This window comes from Dama dama, chromosome 12 (genome assembly GCF_033118175.1).
Source record: "Dama dama isolate Ldn47 chromosome 12, ASM3311817v1, whole genome shotgun sequence".
NCBI classification, from domain to species: Eukaryota; Metazoa; Chordata; class Mammalia; order Artiodactyla; family Cervidae; genus Dama; species Dama dama.
In genome coordinates, this window is record NC_083692.1 from 42882869 (window position 1) to 42901851 (window position 18983).

Genomic DNA, 18983 nt, shown 5'->3' on the forward strand with positions numbered 1-18983 from the left:
TACCTCACAGGAAAGTAGGAATAACATTAAAGCTCTGAAATTATTGACATATTTTAAATAATTCAGTTTGAATTGATTTTCTATCTTGTTTTGTACAGAATCACTACGGTGGCCTGGATGGTGGCCACTACACTGCCTATTGTAAAAATGCAGCAAGACAGCGGTGGTTTAAATTTGATGATCACGAGGTTTCTGATATTTCCATTTCTTCGGTGAAATCTTCAGCAGCTTATATCCTCTTTTATACGTCACTGGGACCACGAATAACTGATGTAGCCACATAAGGAAAAGTAGGTTTTAAGCTAGTTACCTTTTAACAGGCTGAGCAACACAACTCTTGGAATTGCTTATAAAGATTCTGGATAGGCATCGCTGACCATTTAAAGGACTTGTAGGACAATGAGAGCTGTGTTACTATACCATATACTTCTGGTCAGCGCTATTATCAAAAAACTGACCAAGAACATTTAACAAGTATTGCAGTAAGCATTCCTTACAGGTACCATTTATTTCAAAACAAGTTTTTTAGTTTGCTCCAAAGTTAAAATAATTAACTAGCTAAGCATTATTATTCTGCTGGTCTAAAAATCATTGTATCCTTTATTTTCCTATTCACTGTTATGGCCTTTTCACATTTCTAAATCCCAGCTTGATCTAATGAATACTCTAGAATGATGTAAAGCAGATAGGAATGTATGTGTATATATTTATTGCACACTTGCACATCAAATCAATGTACATAGTATAATATGTGGTCCTTTTGTGAAGCCTAGAACTCAGAGGATTGCTTCCCCACCGCCCTCCTTTTGGCCTATTCTGAGTAACTGCAGTGCTTTCTTAGGGACATGACAGGGCAAAGCTATTTTTTGTTGGCTTTGGGCTGTATTTGTGCACTAAATCTTTATTCTAAAAAAACAAATGGAAACTTTTCTTTAATTTTTTAAATGAGAATTTTCATTTACACCTACATTAAAATCTTAATGAGAAGAATAATTAAAAACTCTGTAAGTGTTCTGTCTTTAATTTTATATTGTTAAACAGGACAGCAGAATTATAATTTCTACACACCTATATCCCAATACAGTGACTTAAAATTTAGTACACTTACTCTGTTGTATCACTTGATTCCATTCTTCCTTCACCTTGACCATGAACTGCATATAGAACTCATGATTCTCTCAAGAATTGAAAGTCAAAGTAGGATATAAAACCTTAACACCCAGGCAGACTTACTCTATCAAGAGTAGTAGAGTTCTTAGGATTAAGGTAAAAAGATGACTGCAAAGTGAACTGAATTATAAACCACATCTTTACAAACTGATGCATTAAAAGGGATAGAGGAGCACAGAATTTATCATTTACCTCAGGGACTCGGCTGTTACAGGTAAAGTCAATGTAAACACTCCATATAAAAATAAGATTCTAAAGGTGCTCCTGAAAGATGTCACCATTAGTGGATTCCCAGGAAGAAGATGAAAGAATCGGTTTTGAATTGTGAAGTGGACGACTTTTCATGTTCTGCAATTAGTCTGAGTGACATAGCTTCTTGACTAAATTATCAGAACAATTAATATTTTCAGATCACAGAGCCACTTGAACAAAAGTTATTTTGGTTTAGCTCCATGAAGTATCTTTGGAAAATAATTTGTTGGATATATCTAATTATGAGATAATCTATGATAAAAATACACATTACTAATGCATTTTGAAATATGCACACAGTACATAATCTGAGTGCTATAAAGGTCCCCATCTGTTAGTAGTGCATCATTTTTTTGCTGCCTTTTTCAATGGACTGGGACCCATGTTTGTTACAGACTTACCATGTAAAAGGTTGCATAATATGCCAGAAACATTTAAAAATGTCAGTGAATGCAAGTAAGTTGCAAGAGTTTTAATGACAAAGCAAAACTTAAGTACCAGGTTCTCACTGCTAGTTTTGCAATTTTCAGGAAACACCATTTTCTTAGCTCTTGCATTTTTGTCTAGGTATAGAAAAGGGCTGACAGCTGTAGAACAGGAGATATGCTGCAGCAGTTTGGACTGAAGTATCTGGAATCTCACTGACTCGTGTGTCATCAAAGCTGTACCAGGCCTGGGTCACTGAGTTCTTGCAGAATGCAGTGTAGTGGCCACCATCCAGATCACCAAAATGGTTCTGGGGGAAAGAGGAACGTCAGACTTAGTGTTTACATTAAAATACTTAACTGTTACAGCCAAAAATGTAGGGCCACAAAATATTTTTAATAATTGTCCTTTATACTGGATTAAAAGAAAATGACAATTTTAAGTCAAATCATACATATATAGCCTGACTGCTCTATTTTTCATGTCACTGAAATGGTTATACATTATGTTCATTGACTATTTAATAGAAAATGTTATGAAACAGGATAGTATTTGACAGCAGCTAGTATTTATCAGTTAATATTGAGCACCTACCATCAGTTCAGTTCAGTTGCTCAGTCATGTCTGACTCTTTGCAACCCTGTGGACTGCAGCACGCCAGGCTTCCCTGTCCATCACCAACTCCTGGAGCTTATTCAAACTCATGTCCATTGAGTTGGTGATGCCATCCAACCATCTCATCCTCTGTCTTCCCCCTTCTCCTCCTGCCTTCAATCTTTCCTAGCATCAGGGTCTTTTCAAATCAGTTCTTTGTATCAGGTGACCAAAGTACTGGAGTTTCAGCTTCAACATCAGTCCTTCCAATGACTATTCAGGACTGATTTCCTTTAGGATGGACTGGTTGGATCTCCTTGCAGTCAAAGGGACTCTCAAGAGTCTTCTCCAACACCATAGTTCAAAAGCATCAGTTCTTTGACACTCGGCTTTCTTTATAGTCCAACTCTCATATCCATACATGACCACTGGAAAAACCGTATTTTGACTAGATGAACCTTTGTTGGCAAAGTAATGTCTCTGGCTTTTTAATATGCTGTCTAGGTTGGTCATAACTTTCCTTTCAAGGAGCAAATATCTTTTAATTTCACGGCTGCAGTCACCATCTGCAGTGATTTTGGAGCCCCCCAAAATAAAGTCTCTGTTTCCATTGTTTCCCCATCTACTTGCCATGAAGTGATGGGACCGGATGCCATGATCTTAAGTTTTCTGAACGTTGACCTTTAAGCCAATTTTTTCACTCTCCTCTCACTTTGAAGAGGCTCTTTAGTTCTTCACTTTCTGCCATGAGGGTGGTGTTAACTGCATACCTGTGGTTATTGATATTTCTCCCAGCAATCTTGATTCCAGCTTGTGCTTTATACAGCCCAGCATTTCATATGATGTACTCCGCATATAGGTTAAGTAAGCAGGGTGATAATATACAGCCTTGATATACTCCTTTCCCAATTTGGAACGAGTCTGTTTTTCCGTGTCCAGTTCTAACTGTTGCTTCTTGACTTGCATACAGATTTCTCAGGAGGCAGGTCAGGTGGTCTGGTATTCCCATCTGTTGAAGAATTTTCCACAGTTTGTTGTGATCCACACAGTCAAAGGATTTGGCGTAGTTAATAAAGCAGAAGTAAATGTTTTTCTGGAACTCTTGTGCTTTTCAATGATCCAGTGGATGTTGGCAATTTGATCTTTGGTTCCTCTGCCTTTTCTAAATCCAGCTTGAACATGTGGAAATTCATGGTTCACATACTGTTGAAACCTGGCTTGGATAATTTTCATGGTTCATATACTGTTGAAGCCTGGCTTGGATAATTTTGAGCATTACTTTGCTAGCATGTGAGGTGAGTGTAATTGTGCAGTAGTTTGAACATTCTTTGGCATTGCCTTTCTTTGGGATTGGAATGAAAGCTGACCTTTTCCAGTCCTGTGGCCAGGTTCCAGGTATCTCTTGGGAGTCAAGACTTGCCTGTTACTCCAAGAGATACCTGGAGTCAAGAGCACCTACCATACACAGACTATTTATTGAACATCAAAGGAAATTTTAAAATAATAATCTCTCCTAAATGAGTTTATAGTGTAATTTTGAAGACAGGCATTAGACGTGAAAAAAGACCTTTAACATGGCAACAAGACATAAAAGGACTGCACATTGTGACCACACAATTTGAGGGAGGTGCACAGCAACAGCTCCCTCAGTCATCCAAGGCCCAAAGAAGAACCTGTTCCATTCATCTTTCCAATCCCAGTAGAGGAATGTTTGAAACAAACGCATTGGAGAACCTCATTTCTCAGAAGTAGTATGGCATACAGCAGGAGTCAACAAACCATATTTGGCCATGGGTCGGAGCCAGCCCACTGCCTGTTTCTGTATGGCTCGTGAATTAAGAATGCATTTTATATTTTTAAATGGTTGAAAAAAGCAAAAAAAAAAAAAAACTTTTGTGATGTGAAAGCTATATGAAATTCAAGTTTTTCAACGTCCTTAAATAGTTTTATGGGAATACAGCCATGCTCACTTGTTTATAAGTGGCTGCTTTCACACTACAACAGTAAAGTTGAATAGCGACTAGATACATGGCCTGCAAAGCATAAAATATTTATTGTCTAGCTTTTTACAGAATAAGTTTGCTGATCCCTGGGGTAGGTGGAGGAAAATGGATTTTTCTAGTCAATTCTGACTATGAATTCAGCTTTAATACTACACAATGACCTTAAGGAAATTGTTTAACCTTTCTGAGCTTTAACTACCCCATCTTTTTTTTTTTTTTTTTTTAACCCCATCTTTTTAAGACTGGGTAACAACACCTTGTCTTATATACAACTACTATTTCTCTGGTAGTGCAAGCACATAGGAGGTACTTTTTAAGTGTCCCCTTTGACCTTCATCTTCCTCACATCTCCCCTTACACATTAGAGAAATATCCCAAAGCTAACATTTAATTAAAAGATTCAGGCTCTGGTCCTGATGTTGGCCATGTGACCTTAAGCTGATACACTTAAATTTCCTTATTTATAAAATCGTGCCCAGAGACTTCCTGGTGGTCTAGTGGGTAAGACACTGTGCTCCCAATACAGGGGGGCCAGGTTCAATCCCTGGTCAGGGAACTAGATCCCACATGCTCCAACAAAGATTGAAGATCCCCAGGTCACAATTAAGACCCAGCACAGCCAATAAGTAGGATAAATACTGAAAATGTCCATAATACTGTGATGTAATTTGGTTGAGAAAAACAAAATGTCTGGTATGGATACAGATGATGAGTAATGTTCTAAAGTGACTAGACAGATCATGGGTAGAATATGTTCAGTTTTTTTTTTTTTTTAATCTTGTTGGATTTATTAAAAGTTTATATTTTATTGGAAAAATTTTTTGAAGAGACAGCTTATGTATTGCTGATTTTTCTCCTGTTTTCCTATTCTCAGTTTCATTAATTTCTGCTATTATCAGTTTTGATGGCTTGCTATGAAAAACAAACAAAAAAACGAACATAGCAGTAGCAGGTGAAGCATCATTCTTGACTTCCGTTCCCAGTACTTTTGGCAAACAGCTAGCCTGAAAGCCTTAGTATGAAACTGTAAGGAATGCTGAATGAAACACGATAAATACCCATTGAAATATATGGCTAACTTTAAAGATGGTATAGTCAAAGTAATCTCAAGGGGCCAAGAATAGAGGAAATAAAAGATGGGTGTGATATATGGTTGATGCTGTGACTGTCTGGGAGTAAAGGCAGTTTCTGGACTCTGGAACCACTATGCTTGGGTTTTAAAGGCACTAGGGTTGGAGGTAAAGTCTTAAGTCCCTGCAAGGTGAGGCATTGGAATGAAATTCACACATAGCCACAACCTCTTAAAAGAGATTAACCCTCAATAACAGAACAAATGGGACTTCCCTGGTGGTCCAGTGGTTAAAAATCCACCTTGTAGTGCAGAGGATGCAAGTTAGATCCCTGGTGGGGGAACTAGGATCCTACATGCTGGAGGCCAACCAAGCCCGAAGGCTGCAACTACTGAGCCTGAGCTCTAGAGTCCGCACACCACAACTACAGAGAAGCCCATTGCTGCAACAAAAGATCCTGCAAGGCATGCTGCAACTAAGACCTGACACAGCTAAATAAATATTTATTTTAAAAAAAGAATAAATGACGGGGGGGAAAATCTATCCTCCAGTGTTTAGCTTAGCTTAGGCCTCTGGGTACAAAGAAATTCCTAGAAATTTGTTACCACAGACCTGGCTTCTTTGGGGGATTCAAATTTAAACTGTTAATACCTGTGTGTGTCAGAATCCTGTGAATTTAATGTGAGGATGAGAATTATTTTGGGGTTGCTTGACAGAAGAAAAGAGAATTACCTTCTAGATTGATGGACCTTAATTCAGGCTGCACAGGATAACCACACATTAAGAAAAAAAAGCCAGTGATGCTTCACTGGTACAGTGAATATTCACAATTCAATATTACAGAACACACAAGAAAACAATTCACCATGAGTAAGAGAAGGCAATAAATAAGATTAAACTCCAAGCACTTTAGGTGATAGAGACTATACAGAAAGTATACAAACATTTAAGAACAGGAAGCAAACTCTGGAAACTTAAAAAAAGAACTTACAGAAATGATAAATACTTGAAATTAAAAATTTCAAGTGTTCGTAGTACATAGAATTGAAGAGAGAATGAATACATTATACAGATGAAATTGAGGAAATTCCCCTGAATGTAGTAGTGGCACGAAGTTGAAAGAGAACATTCAGCGTATACCTAGCAGACATGCTAGAGAATAGAGCACAGGAACAAGGCATTATTGAAAGTGACAACGACTAGAAATGATTAAGGAAAGACATGAAATCTTCAAATTTAGAAAATATGGTGAACCAAGGATAGATAAAAATAATACTGCAAGACAACAAACACAGTTTTAAAGGCAACAGGAAAAAAGGATTATCCACAAAAGAATAATATGATGGCAGAACTCCATGGCAGCCATATAAACCTGAAATAATAGTTTTAAAACAATAAAAAATAACTACATCCAGAATTTGCTCTCTAGTTAAAGCATTCAAGAATCAAAGTAAACAAAAGATTTTTTTCAGTCAGAGACTTAGACTTCAGGATAGCAGACTTGATGTAAAGTCCACTGAAGTATGTTCTACACAAGTAAAATTGAGTACAAGTGGAAAAGTGATACATAAGACAGCCTGAGGACTTCCCTGGTGGTCCAGTGGTTAAGAATCCACCTGCCAATGCAGGGGATATGGGCTTGATCCCTGGTCTAGGAAAATTCCACATGCCTGTGGAGCAACTAATAGGCCCATGTGCCACAACTACTGAGAATGAATGCCAAAACTACTGGAGCCCGCATGCTCCAGAGCCTGTGCACTGCAACTATACCAGAGCCAATGAATCAAGAACTACTTAAGTCTGTGTGCTGCAACCACTGAAACCCATGCACCCTAGGGCCTGTGCTCTAAACAAGACAAATAACCACAAGGAGAAGCCTGCGCACCACAATTACAGAGTAGCTCCTGCTCGCTGCAACTAGAAAAAGCCTGCAAGTAGCAGTGAAGACCCAGCCAAAAGTTAAAGAAAAGACAAAAAATCGATATATATATATATCTTTCAGTTATTAATTTTGTTAAAGCAGATAAGAACTTAAGAATATATACTTGAACAACACAACAAATTTTATTTAATGAACATATGGAACTCTGAACCTAATTTAAAAATTCTTTTCACACACACATAAAGCTAGTACAAAAAGCAAGTATCAACCCATACTATGAATGGATAATACTGGAGCATATTTTCTGATAAAAATGCAGTTAAGTTAGACATTAGAAATACAACTATATAAAATTATGTTTGGAATTTTTGAAATGCACCTCTAAATAACAATTTGATGGAAATCAAAGGAAGCTGAATTATGGGAAATAAAGACCAGAGGTCAATGAAATAGAACACAAAGAAATAATCAACAAAACCATAAGCTGGTTCTTTCAGATAACAAAACAGATAAACCACAGTGTTAAGGATAAACAAAGGGAGAAGTGAGAATTCAATTGTGTTGTTTAGTCCCTCAGTCGTGTCCAACCTTTTGCAACCCCGTGAACTACAGCCCGCCAGGCTCCTGTGTCCATGGGATTTCCTAGGCAAGAATACTGGAGGGATTGCCATTTCCTTCTCCAAGAGATCTTCCTGACCCAGGGACAGAATCTCCTGCAAGCCCCCTGAATTGCAGGCAGAATCTTCTTTATTGCTGAGCCACTTGTAAACAATTTTCTGCTAATAAATTTGAAAATGCAAAAAAAAAAAAAAAAGAGGATTTTAAATATTCTTAAAACCATGTTAAAATAAAACAAAGCTTTTATAAGTTAAAACAGAGAAGTGTCTTCATGATCTTTGGGTAGAGCAAGCTATGGTATTTTCACACAATGGAATATTATACAACAATGAAAATGAGTAAGCCACAATACATGCAATAATATGAATGAATGTTGCATAATTCTGAGTGAAAGAAGTCAGACACAAAAGAGTCCACACAGTAGGATTTCATTTCTATAAAGCAGAAGAACTGGCAAAACCTGTCAGCAGCCAGTGGTCTCCTGGACTAGAAGGGGCCACACAGGCAGTTAGGGTACTGGTAATATTCTACTTGAACCATATTCTGGTTACACTGGCAGGTTACCTTTTTGCAATTTTACTGAGTTTTACATTCATGGTTTCCATTTTTAGAAAACAGACCTGTAGACATAGGGAGGGGAGGGTGGGACAAAGCGGAGATTAGGATCGACATATACACTACCATGTATAAAATAGATAGCTAGTGGGAAGTTGCTGCATAGCACTGGGAGTTCAGCTTGGTGCTCTGTGATAACCCAGATGGGTGATGGGGGGGTGGTGGAAGGGAGCCCCGAGAAGGAGGGGATGTATGTATACACGTAGCTGATTTACTTTGTTGTACAACAGAAACTAGCACCACACTGTAAAGCAATTCTACTCTAATAAAAAAAAAATGAAGTAACAGAAACTCCTGGATAGACTCACCATGGCTAAAGCAAATTGATCAAATATTTCAAAATCTACTCACCAAGAACAAAAATTCCAGGACCAGATAGTTTTTTTGTTTAATTATACCAGACTTTCAAGAAACTTAATTTTCTCTTATACAGACTGTGCCAGAGAATAGAAAAGAATGGCAAACCTATTTTATGAGGCTAGAAACAGACTGATCCCTAAAACAAAAACAGAAAAGGACAGTATGAGAAAGAAAGTTACAGGTTAGTTTCTTGATTGTGAAAATAGATGTTAAAAATGTGAAAACAATTTTAGCAAAAAAAAATTAAGTAGAAAATGAATGTTGTTTGCTATGTTAATAAAGGAGAGATTCAGGTCAGTAATCTTCAAAATGTGATCTGGAAAAAGAGTTTCATGTGTTAGCACATGACAATGCATTATACAAAGTTGTGAGAGCAAAACATTAGAAACAACCTAGATACAAAGAATTACTAAAAGCAGGTAAAATGTATGCACTAAAGCTAATCTATCAATATGGATTAATATCACAAAAATAAAGCTGAGGAAAAAGTTATAGAAGGATATGTAAGTTAATTATACTAGATTTATAAAACATGCAAAACAGACTATATCACCCATACATGTGTGACAAAAGTATGAAAGAATGGATGGGAATGTGCTGTGCTGGGCTAAGTCACTCAGTCGTGTCTGACTCTTTGCGACCCTATGGACTGTAGCCCGCCAGGCTCCTCTGTCCACGGGATTCTGTAGGCAAAAATACTGGAGTGGGTTGTCATACCCTTCTCCAGGGGCCCTTCCCAACCCAGGAATTGAATCCATGTCTCTTACACCTGTGTTGGCTGGCAGGTTCTTACCGCCAGCACCATCTGGGAAGCCCTGCATGGAAGTAATTCCTTCCAAATTCAGGACCGTGGTTACAACTGAGAAAGGAGCAAAGTGGAGTTGTTAAAGACACACAGAGGCTTGACTTTTTCCTACAATATTCTAGTCTTAATAGCTGTGTGTGTACATATTGTGTTTTCTTTGCCTGAAATATTTCATAATTTTAAAGTTTTCCTAAAAACAAATCATTTGGAGAGGGCTGAAGGGGGTAAATGCTGTTAGTGTATGATCACTATTTTCAAATATTTGAAGGATTGTCACATATAAGACATGTAAGATAAAAGGAGGACAGGGAAGCCTGGTGTGCTGCAGTCCATGGGGTTGCAAAGAGTCAGACACAGCTGAGTGGCTGAACAACAACACCACATATAAGAAATAAGAATGAGTTCTGCTTGGCTAACACATACGTACAAGCATTTGTTAACCAAAAAGTCACATAGGTGTTAGCTGTGCTGTGTTCAGTTGTGTCCAACTCTTGCGACCCTATGGACTGTACCCCACCACACTCCTCTGTCCATGGCATTTTCCAGGCAAGAATACTGAAGTGGGTCACCATTTCCTTCTCTAGGGATCAAACCCACCCCTCTTGCATCTCCTGCACTGGCAAGTGAACTCTTTAGCACTGCACCACCTGGGAAGCCCAAAGAGTTTGGGCCCAATGTAGAGAGACAAGTTAACAGTCAGAGGCAGCATAACATAGTAGTGAGAGCAAGACAGCCTGCCTGGCTTCAGACCCTGGCTCTGCCTCTTGTAGGCACTAGATTGGAGATTATTTAACCTCTGTTCCTGTTTCCCATTCTGTAAGATGGAGATGATAATAGTGCCCACGCCTCACAGGGCTACATAAGAATTAAATGATTGATTATTTATTAAGTGCTTGGAACACTATCTGGTACATAGCAAGCACTATATGTTTGTAAACTCAAACAAATCTGGCAGATAAAGAGCCTTCCTTGTAAAGCAGAGAGCTCTTTAAGGGTTTATTCGAAAGCTGGATAAATATCTGTTAAGGATGGTGTGGAGGCAATCCTTCCTTTTTGGGCCAGGGTTGAATACTTCTCAAACTTCAGTATGCATTCCAGTCACATGGGGATCTTGCTAAAATGCAAGTTTCCAGTCAGTAAATGTAGGGTGAAGCCTGATCTTTCTTATTTCTATCAGGTATTTCCTGGGGAATGACAGCTTGTGTAGCAGAGTTCTGGATGGCCTTTCCCCAGGACCATACACCACAGTTTCTAAGATGTTTAGTTCTTGTTTCTGATCAATCACCAATTTTCAGTAAATTCTAGGTATATTTCTTTCAAAATCAATTTTTACCCTTCAATTAACTAATAATTTAAACAAAGGATTAAGAATTTATAGGAAGCTTGGGTGACTTTTAATATAAACATGTACCTTTTCATACTGCAGATAATTATCATACAAGTTTTTATAAATTCTCCTTTTGAATTTTTTATTTAAAGCAGAAACAGTTATAATGAGAAGTTAAAACAGTAAAATACAGAGGTGGGGCAATTCCTATTATCATTTTGGAAGTCACATTAGAGTCTATTATGATAGAGAAGAAGATGTCACTGTAGATTTCCAAATTGGCAAGTTAGAGAAGGAAAACCATATTAAAGGGCAGGATAAATTAGAAGAAGAATGTCAAGGATTAACATAAAAAGGATAAAGTAAAGAAGGATCTTTTTTAAGTTTGAAGTATGGTTCTCAGTTGAGAGATGTTAAAGACCAGTTGAAACAATATTTTATATTAATTCAATGATAAGCTTAATAGCAAATTACGACTTCAGCCCACCAGAGGACTCTGGTGAATCACACTGGGATCGAGTGGGAGCCTTGCCCATCTGACACTGGACACAATTGGACCTCCAAGTTCAAGTGAAACCTGAATGTTCTGAAGAAGATAACACTGTGATCCAGAACAGAAACCCAGAGATGGCCTCATGCTTGGGGTGGGTTGATGCTCTGGGAAGTTGTAGAAGGTCTGGTCTGAATTATACTCCATGATTTCTTTCCTTAAGGGAATCCTCAGTGATGACAGTTGATTCAGAGCCAATGGAATTCCCAGAGTTTCTTCAGGACTGATGCTCACAGGTAGTGATTATGTTTGGGGGGCTTTCACCATAGAGAGGCTCATGATTATTCAACATAAAGCTACTGGAACCAACCTGTGCTGCCCGCTGCCCAGAGCACAGCTCACAAATGTCCCTAGATCTGAAATAGCCATGGAGTAGTGGGACAGTAAGGAGGAAGCATAGAGGACATTGTATTCTTTCACTGCCCTACCGTTCAAGGTCAAAGCAGGCAGTTTCCAGGCTCTCTATTTTGTTTTTAAAAGAACAGTACAGGAGAAGTCAGGGTGAGATAGGAGTAGTCATTCAAGCAAATAATTCTACAGTTTTCTTTAAACCTGTGTTACTTTATATAGTTTCAGCATTTTACTCACCACCACTGCACAGAGGTTATATTTAGGATGTTTCCGAAAAATTGGACAAATGTAAGGAGTAAGGTCCAAGTTAGTGAGCGGGTAGTGAATATCAGTCCTCAGTTTCCTTTTCATTGTACCCAGAATGTCAAACCTGGAGAGATAAAATAAATGTGTGAGATAGTGAGTTTGTAAACCACTCATGAATGAAGTCCACACACTTTCAGACGAGATCGGGTGCGTTCAGGGTGGTATGGCCGTAGACATCCACATACTTTCACAAGTTCATAGTTAAAATTAATTTCTTGCAAAGATTATTTGGTGCTGACCTTTACAAAAATTACTTTGTCTCATCTACATATATTTAGAATCTTCGCATCCACAAGCCTTGCCAAAACTGAAGCTGGAGTGGGCCAAGGGCCTGAGTCAAGGAATGAGAAGGATTAGAGTCAATCTAGCAGGAGGAAAAGAATGGAATTAAGGCCAGGATCAGCACTGGAGGAGTAGAAATCACACTGGTGGCTTCCTGAAGTCTTCCCTCCAGCAGATGCTGTTCACCCTAACCAAGCTGACTCAGCCTTTTCTTATCTTGATTTCCGCACACATTGTCTTGGCAGTGTCCTGTTTTCCAGCTCTGAGGTTTTAACACATCTTTAATAAGATAAAACTTTGTGAAAATCTTGTCACATTTTCTAGGTGTTACATAGATCAGCAAATCTGAGGTCATATCAGAATCACCCCAAGAGCTTTGTAAAAAAGACATTATGTTCATTTTGGAAAAATGGCTGATTTAGATCTAGAGGAGGGAAATTACTGGATGAGCCTAAGATATTCTTGTGCCAGAAAGTAAAGAATCTTGTTTGCAAAACCTAAAGGAATATCAAGGGGAAATGTCAAAAAGTGGCACCAACTAGTGAAGATTTTAGGGTATATGGATACTCATTATATACCTTTTCAACCTTTCTGTATACATGAAACTTTTAAAAATAAAAACTGAGCTGGGGGTGGAGATTAAAAATTAAAATAGTGATGCTCAGATTCCACGTCAGACTTATGGGATTAGAATCTCCAAGGGTGGAGCCAGGGAATCTATTTTTAAAAAGCACTCAAAGTGAGTTCCAAAATGTCTATCAATAGTTAAAAAGATAAAGAAAACATGATGGAGTATTACACAGCTGTAAAAAGGAATGAAATTCTGGTACACATCACTACAAGGATATCTGACCTTGGAAACATTATACTAAGTGAAACAGGTCAGCAAAAAAGACAAATGTTGTGTGACTATTCTTATGTTATACTTAAGTATCAGAATAGGCAAATTTACAGACAGAGAAAGCAGATTGGAGGTTCCCAGAGGCTAAAGGGAAGAGGAGCGAGGGGTGGTTAATGGTTCCAGAGTTTCTGTAGAGGGTGACGAAAAAGTTTTGGAAATACTGACTGATATACAACATTGTGAACTGTAATGAATGCCAGTGAAATTGTACACTTAAAATGGCCAAAATGGCAAATTTTATTATGTATATTTTACCACAGATTTTAAAAAATTAATATACCCAACACCATCTAATTGAACACTTAAATGGGTGAAATTGCATGGTATGTGAGTTACATGTTAAAACTGTTCCAAAAATCTGCTCACAAAATGTTAAAATCCATACCTTTTTAGGTGAAAGACAATTGTTTTTGGCGCTTTGGAAATGGTGGCCCTCACAGCTGTTTCTTGCTTGGTTTCACAAAAGGAACAGTGAATCTGGTTGTTCCAGGTCAATGTGTCTTGTTGAAAAAAACACTGGAGACAGTCCTATTTTGGAAAAAAGCATTTGATGACCAAACTGGATCCATCGCAATCTGGGCTCCTGTCTGTATTAGAACTCTGAAAGAGCTGCAGAAACGTAATCCCCGGTGCTTTTCTCAAAGTCAAGGCCAAGAGACGCCAGCACCACAAGATGCAGCCTGGATAGAATCCACCTGGCAAAGGAGGTGCTGCTTTCTCACTTAGTTGCTGCAATGGATCCAAATGTCCATCTCATTTCTAATCTCTGAATCATCATTTTACTATTTCTGATTTGTTTCAGAATAATACCAAATATGCAATTTCCACTAACAAGTCAGGCTTTAAGTTATTTGTCTCATCACAAAAGTGATCTGGTGACTGAAAATGGCCGTATCCCAGTATCTGGGGGTGGCCCATAATAAAGACAGCAGAACAGAGAGAATCAGATCTCATGCCCACAGGACACATCATCAACCAGCCAAGCCCCCTGCTCTGCAAACCACTGGCCTAAAGAGGAAGTGAGCAAAGATTGCCAGTGCCTCATTTAGAGGCTTTGGAATTCATCTCCAGCAGGCTTTAGCAGTTTGATCTGAGAAAAAGTCCAGGTCTGAATAAGCAGTAGAATTCTTTTCTCTAATTCTTGTATGTGAAAAAAGTTTTAGCAACAGATGTACTTTCATAATTTTGGATGAAAAATATTAATGTGTGTTTTTCTGCAAGGGAAGTTATTGCTCCCTGCCTCCTAACAGCCACCTACCTTTTACTGACACCTCCCACCCCCCCAACCCCCTACCCATTCCCTGACCCTCCCCACTCCATTTACAGATTAACTTTTGGTATTACAATAAAGAAAATTCAAGAGGTAAACTAAGATACCATTCCATTCTATCTTCCCCCTCAAATTCCTCAGCTTTTGTCCAAATATAAGTGCTCAAGACTGAGTCAGATTCATTTCTATCTAGTTTCCAATCTGGACCTACAGAACTCTGGGTTGAAAAGGGGCCATAGAATTTTTATAAGTTTAAATTTCCTGTATGCACCAAGCCATCTCAATAGATTGACTAAAGCCCACTTATCTATCTATTTTACAGTGTGGCTGTTTCACTGAGCGTCATCAGAGTTATAGCTGAATTCATAGTAACTTTTGGCTGTATGTCACTTTTCTACAAAACACTGTCATCATGGGCTTCCAATTTTTTTTAGTTATAAAGTGGCTCCCCTTATACTAGAAAATATAGGAAACAGTGCTGAGAAAATCCAGGGTTGGGGCAGAGAGAGACAAAAGAAGTCTCCAAGAGTAAGAATTCTTACCTGAAGAGAGCACTCGTATTCGGATGGAATGGGGAGGGAGATGACGGTGAAAACTTCGTTTTTGTAGGTGCAGTTCTCACACTTTAAACATATGATGCTATAACTGAGCTGCCCTTCAAACAGCCGGGTGATGATGGAGGACTCACTGGCGATCATCTTCCTGCAGCATCTTGGAATGGATTTTTTTTCATATGATTTTCTCTGGTGGTACTAATCAAGGGACAAATTCATGCCAAATCAACTACTGGTTGTTTTAATAGAATGACCTGATTTTTCTATCAGAATGTGATTCAGATAATAAATAGAATAAGATTTTAAGAGTATACAATAGGTATGATTTCTGATAATTCATTGATTTGCCTCTTTAAGTGAAGTTGAGGATGAGGACACCCTAACCCTGGTAAAACCCACGTCCATGGTGCCACAAGCTGAGAGCCAATGATAATGTGGTATCAGGCTCTAGAGGCAGGTTTTCCCAGGAAGAGGGTAAGCTGCAAACTGGCTTCTGGTCATGCAAGTTTATCTAGCAGTAAGATAAAGAAATTGGATCTTTCCTCCAGTCCCTTCAGGTTATATTCTATAGCCTCCTACTGTTAGAAAAAAAAGTTTCTTAAAGAGCAAATGTTAAACTCCTAAGACAGCCCAATTGTGTTAGGCTTGTAGCCTGATGTGAATCTTGCTGATGCCCAGGAACAGCATTTCCGGGAGCATGTTCTGACTGTCCAATGATTCTACAGCCTTAGCGAAATGTTCTAAAGGCACTATGCTTTCAGTCGGTTCTGCTTTGGCAGCTTCTTTCATCACACCTCCTACCCGCATCTCCCACCATTAATTCTACCTACCTTTTTCAGAGCTTCATGAAGTTCATTCAGGACATAAATCAAGAATTCCTGAGCATCTTGCTGTGTCTTTTTCATAAATACTGGGTAGAGGTTGCCAAGAGCTGACCGAAATATTTCTGGTGAGACACAGTCAGAGTCTCCAAGCCACATGTCTGTCATCACATATGCAAAGGCAGTGGCAACCTCACTGCAGTCCCTAAGAAGGAGGGGAGATGTTTCTGGCTGATCATGTGGCATCAGACCCCAAGCTTCATTCATTTCTTGGCTGACCTTCTCATTTTACTCACCCTAGAAACAGGACCTGGGGTGCTGCAGCCTCTACTAACTGGTTTAGCCCTTTCCAGAAGGTCCCTTCCCTAACCTCACCTTGGAGAACAGGGGTGGGGGCCAGGCCACAGGTCAGGCAAATGGTCTTACTTTTGAAGAGAGTTAATGTACTTTCCCGAGAGAAAGTATTCCACCAGTGGTGAGATGCTGCAGAGACACTGTAAGATGGCGTTCATGTAGCATGTGTTGCCCAGGTTCCGCAGGCCTGTCACCCCCTGGAAATGGGGCTGGTTCTCTTCAGCCTCGTTAACTGGGCACGGGTCATAGTGATCTGTGCACTCTGCACTGTGTTGGTGCCATGTGGAAAGAAAGGAAAGCATTTTGAAGAAACAAAATATGCACAAATGAAATCAGGCCCTCTCAGCCTCATGACACAAGAAAGAGTTCTTCATAAGACTTCTACCAAATACATTCCCTATCAAAGACTGAAGTATTTGGACTTGTAAAACTGTGCTACTTGGCTCAGGACTCTCTGAACAGTGAAAGTGAAGTCGCTCAGTTGTGTTAGACTCTTTGCGACCCCATGGACTGTAGTCTACCAGGCTCCTCCGTCCATGGGATTTTCCAGGCAAGAATACTGGAGTGGGTTGCCATTTCCTACTCCAGGAGATCTTCCCGAACTAGGGACTGAACCCAGGTTTCACACACTGTAGGTAGATGCTTTACCATCTGAGCCACCAGGGAACTCTGGACTGTGCCTGAAGCCAAATAAACAGAGATAAAAGTTCTTCCTAAAACCAAAGCTAGAGGACAGAAAATACTGCCCTTTCAGAGTCCTAGAATCTGCTAAAAATGCAGACTTTCTTTCTAAATACCATTTAGAGTATTTACATTTTTGCTGGACAAGTAATTTAATTATTATTACTAGTAATAATAATAATAGATAGCAGTTAATAACAATGATGGAGAAGGAAATGGCAACCCACTCCAGTATTCTTGCCTGAGAAATCCCATGGGCAGAAGAGCCTAGCAGGCTACAGTCCATGGAGTCACAGAGTTGGACACAACCAAGTGCATATGCAGAGTAAAAATGAAAGTGGAAGTGTCACTTTTGTGAGCCCAAGAACTGTAGGCTGCCAGGCTCCTCTGTCCATGGAATTCACCAGGGGAAAAACACTGGAGTGGGTAGCCATTCCTTTCTCCAAGGGATCTTCCCGATCCAGGGACTGAACCTGGGTCTCCCACATTGCAGGCAGATTCTTTACTGTCTGAGCCACCAAGGAAGCCAGCTATCATGTATTAACTGGCACTATGTTAAGCATTTAACATGAACTTTCCTATTTAATTCTTGCAACAATTTTATGGGGTAGTACAGTTATTTTTGAATCCTGTTTTACAGGTGAGATATCCTGTGTAAATGCTCTAGTCATCTGCTCATGGTAATATATTAAGGCATGTGCAGTGACTTGTAGAGAGAAGGGATATTTATCTACCCACCCATCATCTGTCTGTCAAGTTATCTGGATTTACATATCAAATATTAGGAGTCTATATGTGTGTGTACACATATATATGCCATATATACATTCACGAGCATAACATATACACATATTAATATACATATATTAAGAACACATACATGGATATATGTATATAAATTATATATATATGTGTGTGTGTATATACATATAAATACACAAACATACATGGAGAAAAAGAGCACAAACTTTGCAAAAGAAAAATAGATCTTACTTTAAATTCTGACTCTGGCACTTACTAGTTAAATGATCTGGGACTTTTATATATCTGTTTCTCATCTATAAAACAGGATAGTGTTACTTGGCTTACAGGATTGTTCTAAGGATTAGATTAAATGATGCAAGGCATAAAGCACAGATTACATAGTTAATAAATGGCAACTTAACCTAAAAACAATTTTTAAAGAAATGACTGATCCAGGATGTCCTTAACAGTAGCTATGGAATTCGTATGTCCATATGGATCAACCAGACCGGCACAGAAAAGAGTCCTTTCTCCACACAGAGCTGCCTTCTGTGACTGGGCTACTGCACCAGGCAGCCCAGTATCTTTATCCCCTCGATTTTTCTTTCCACACTTAGTATCTCAAATTGGGTCTCCAGGAAACAGCTACCTCACCTCAGTACCTCTACTTACAATTCTGCCAGTTTGACAAGTTCTCTCTGTTATATGGATGGACATTTCCCTTTTATTTATCAGTATCATGGGAGGCCCTGGCCTGTCACTCTTTAGGAATAACTATTTGCTGGATATTAAATAACATCTTCCCTTCCATTTGGGGGACCTCCAACGAGTCAAACCTGGAAAAATCATTCAAAATGCGGCATGTACCTCCTGACCCCTTAAGCATGGCCTCCTCCTGCCACCCTCGCTAAGCTTATCTAAAAAACTATAGCAGACAGAAGCTCACAGGACATAGTAGATACTGAAGTCGTCTTCAGGGAAAGACCGCTGTGAAGCCATTTCATGAAACCACATTGGTCTTTCACTTCTATTTAGGAGCTGTGTCTA

At 39.0% G+C, this 18983-nt stretch overlaps 2 protein-coding genes across 4 annotated transcripts in view; one reads left to right on the forward strand and one right to left on the reverse strand.

Annotated features, from left to right (window-relative positions):
- USP8 (ubiquitin specific peptidase 8) overlaps positions 1-4307 on the forward strand; it is a 51442-nt gene extending 47135 nt beyond the window's left edge. For 2 of the 3 annotated variants that reach the window (XM_061157143.1, XM_061157142.1), the window contains one exon: positions 99-4307. In XM_061157143.1, the coding sequence (XP_061013126.1) occupies positions 99-284 (186 nt within the window). In that variant the 3' untranslated portion in view covers positions 285-4307. The remainder of the gene's footprint in view (positions 1-98) is intronic. The other variant, XM_061157141.1, reaches the window with a different exon arrangement.
- USP50 (ubiquitin specific peptidase 50) lies at positions 1966-17037 on the reverse strand. The gene is made up of 6 exons (XM_061157144.1): positions 16584-17037; positions 16167-16362; positions 15325-15534; positions 13898-14040; positions 12261-12393; positions 1966-2158 (listed from the first exon to the last, which is right to left on the reverse strand). Exons 1-6 carry the CDS (start codon positions 16811-16813, stop codon positions 1967-1969), a joined length of 1104 nt encoding a protein of 367 aa, XP_061013127.1. The 5' UTR covers positions 16814-17037; the 3' UTR covers position 1966.
- Between the last annotated feature and the right edge of the window lie 1946 nt (positions 17038-18983).

Coding starts and splice junctions, on each gene's coding strand:
- USP50 (XM_061157144.1), bottom strand. CDS start 16,813: ATGCTTTCCTTTCTTTCCACATGGCACCAACACAGTGCAGAGTGCACA. Junction 16,363..16,583: donor TACATTAACTCTCTTCAAAA/GTAAGACCATTT, acceptor CCTCCTTCTTAG/GGACTGCAGTGAGGTTGCCA. Junction 15,535..16,166: donor TTCATGAAGCTCTGAAAAAG/GTAGGTAGAATT, acceptor TCCCTTGATTAG/TACCACCAGAGAAAATCATA.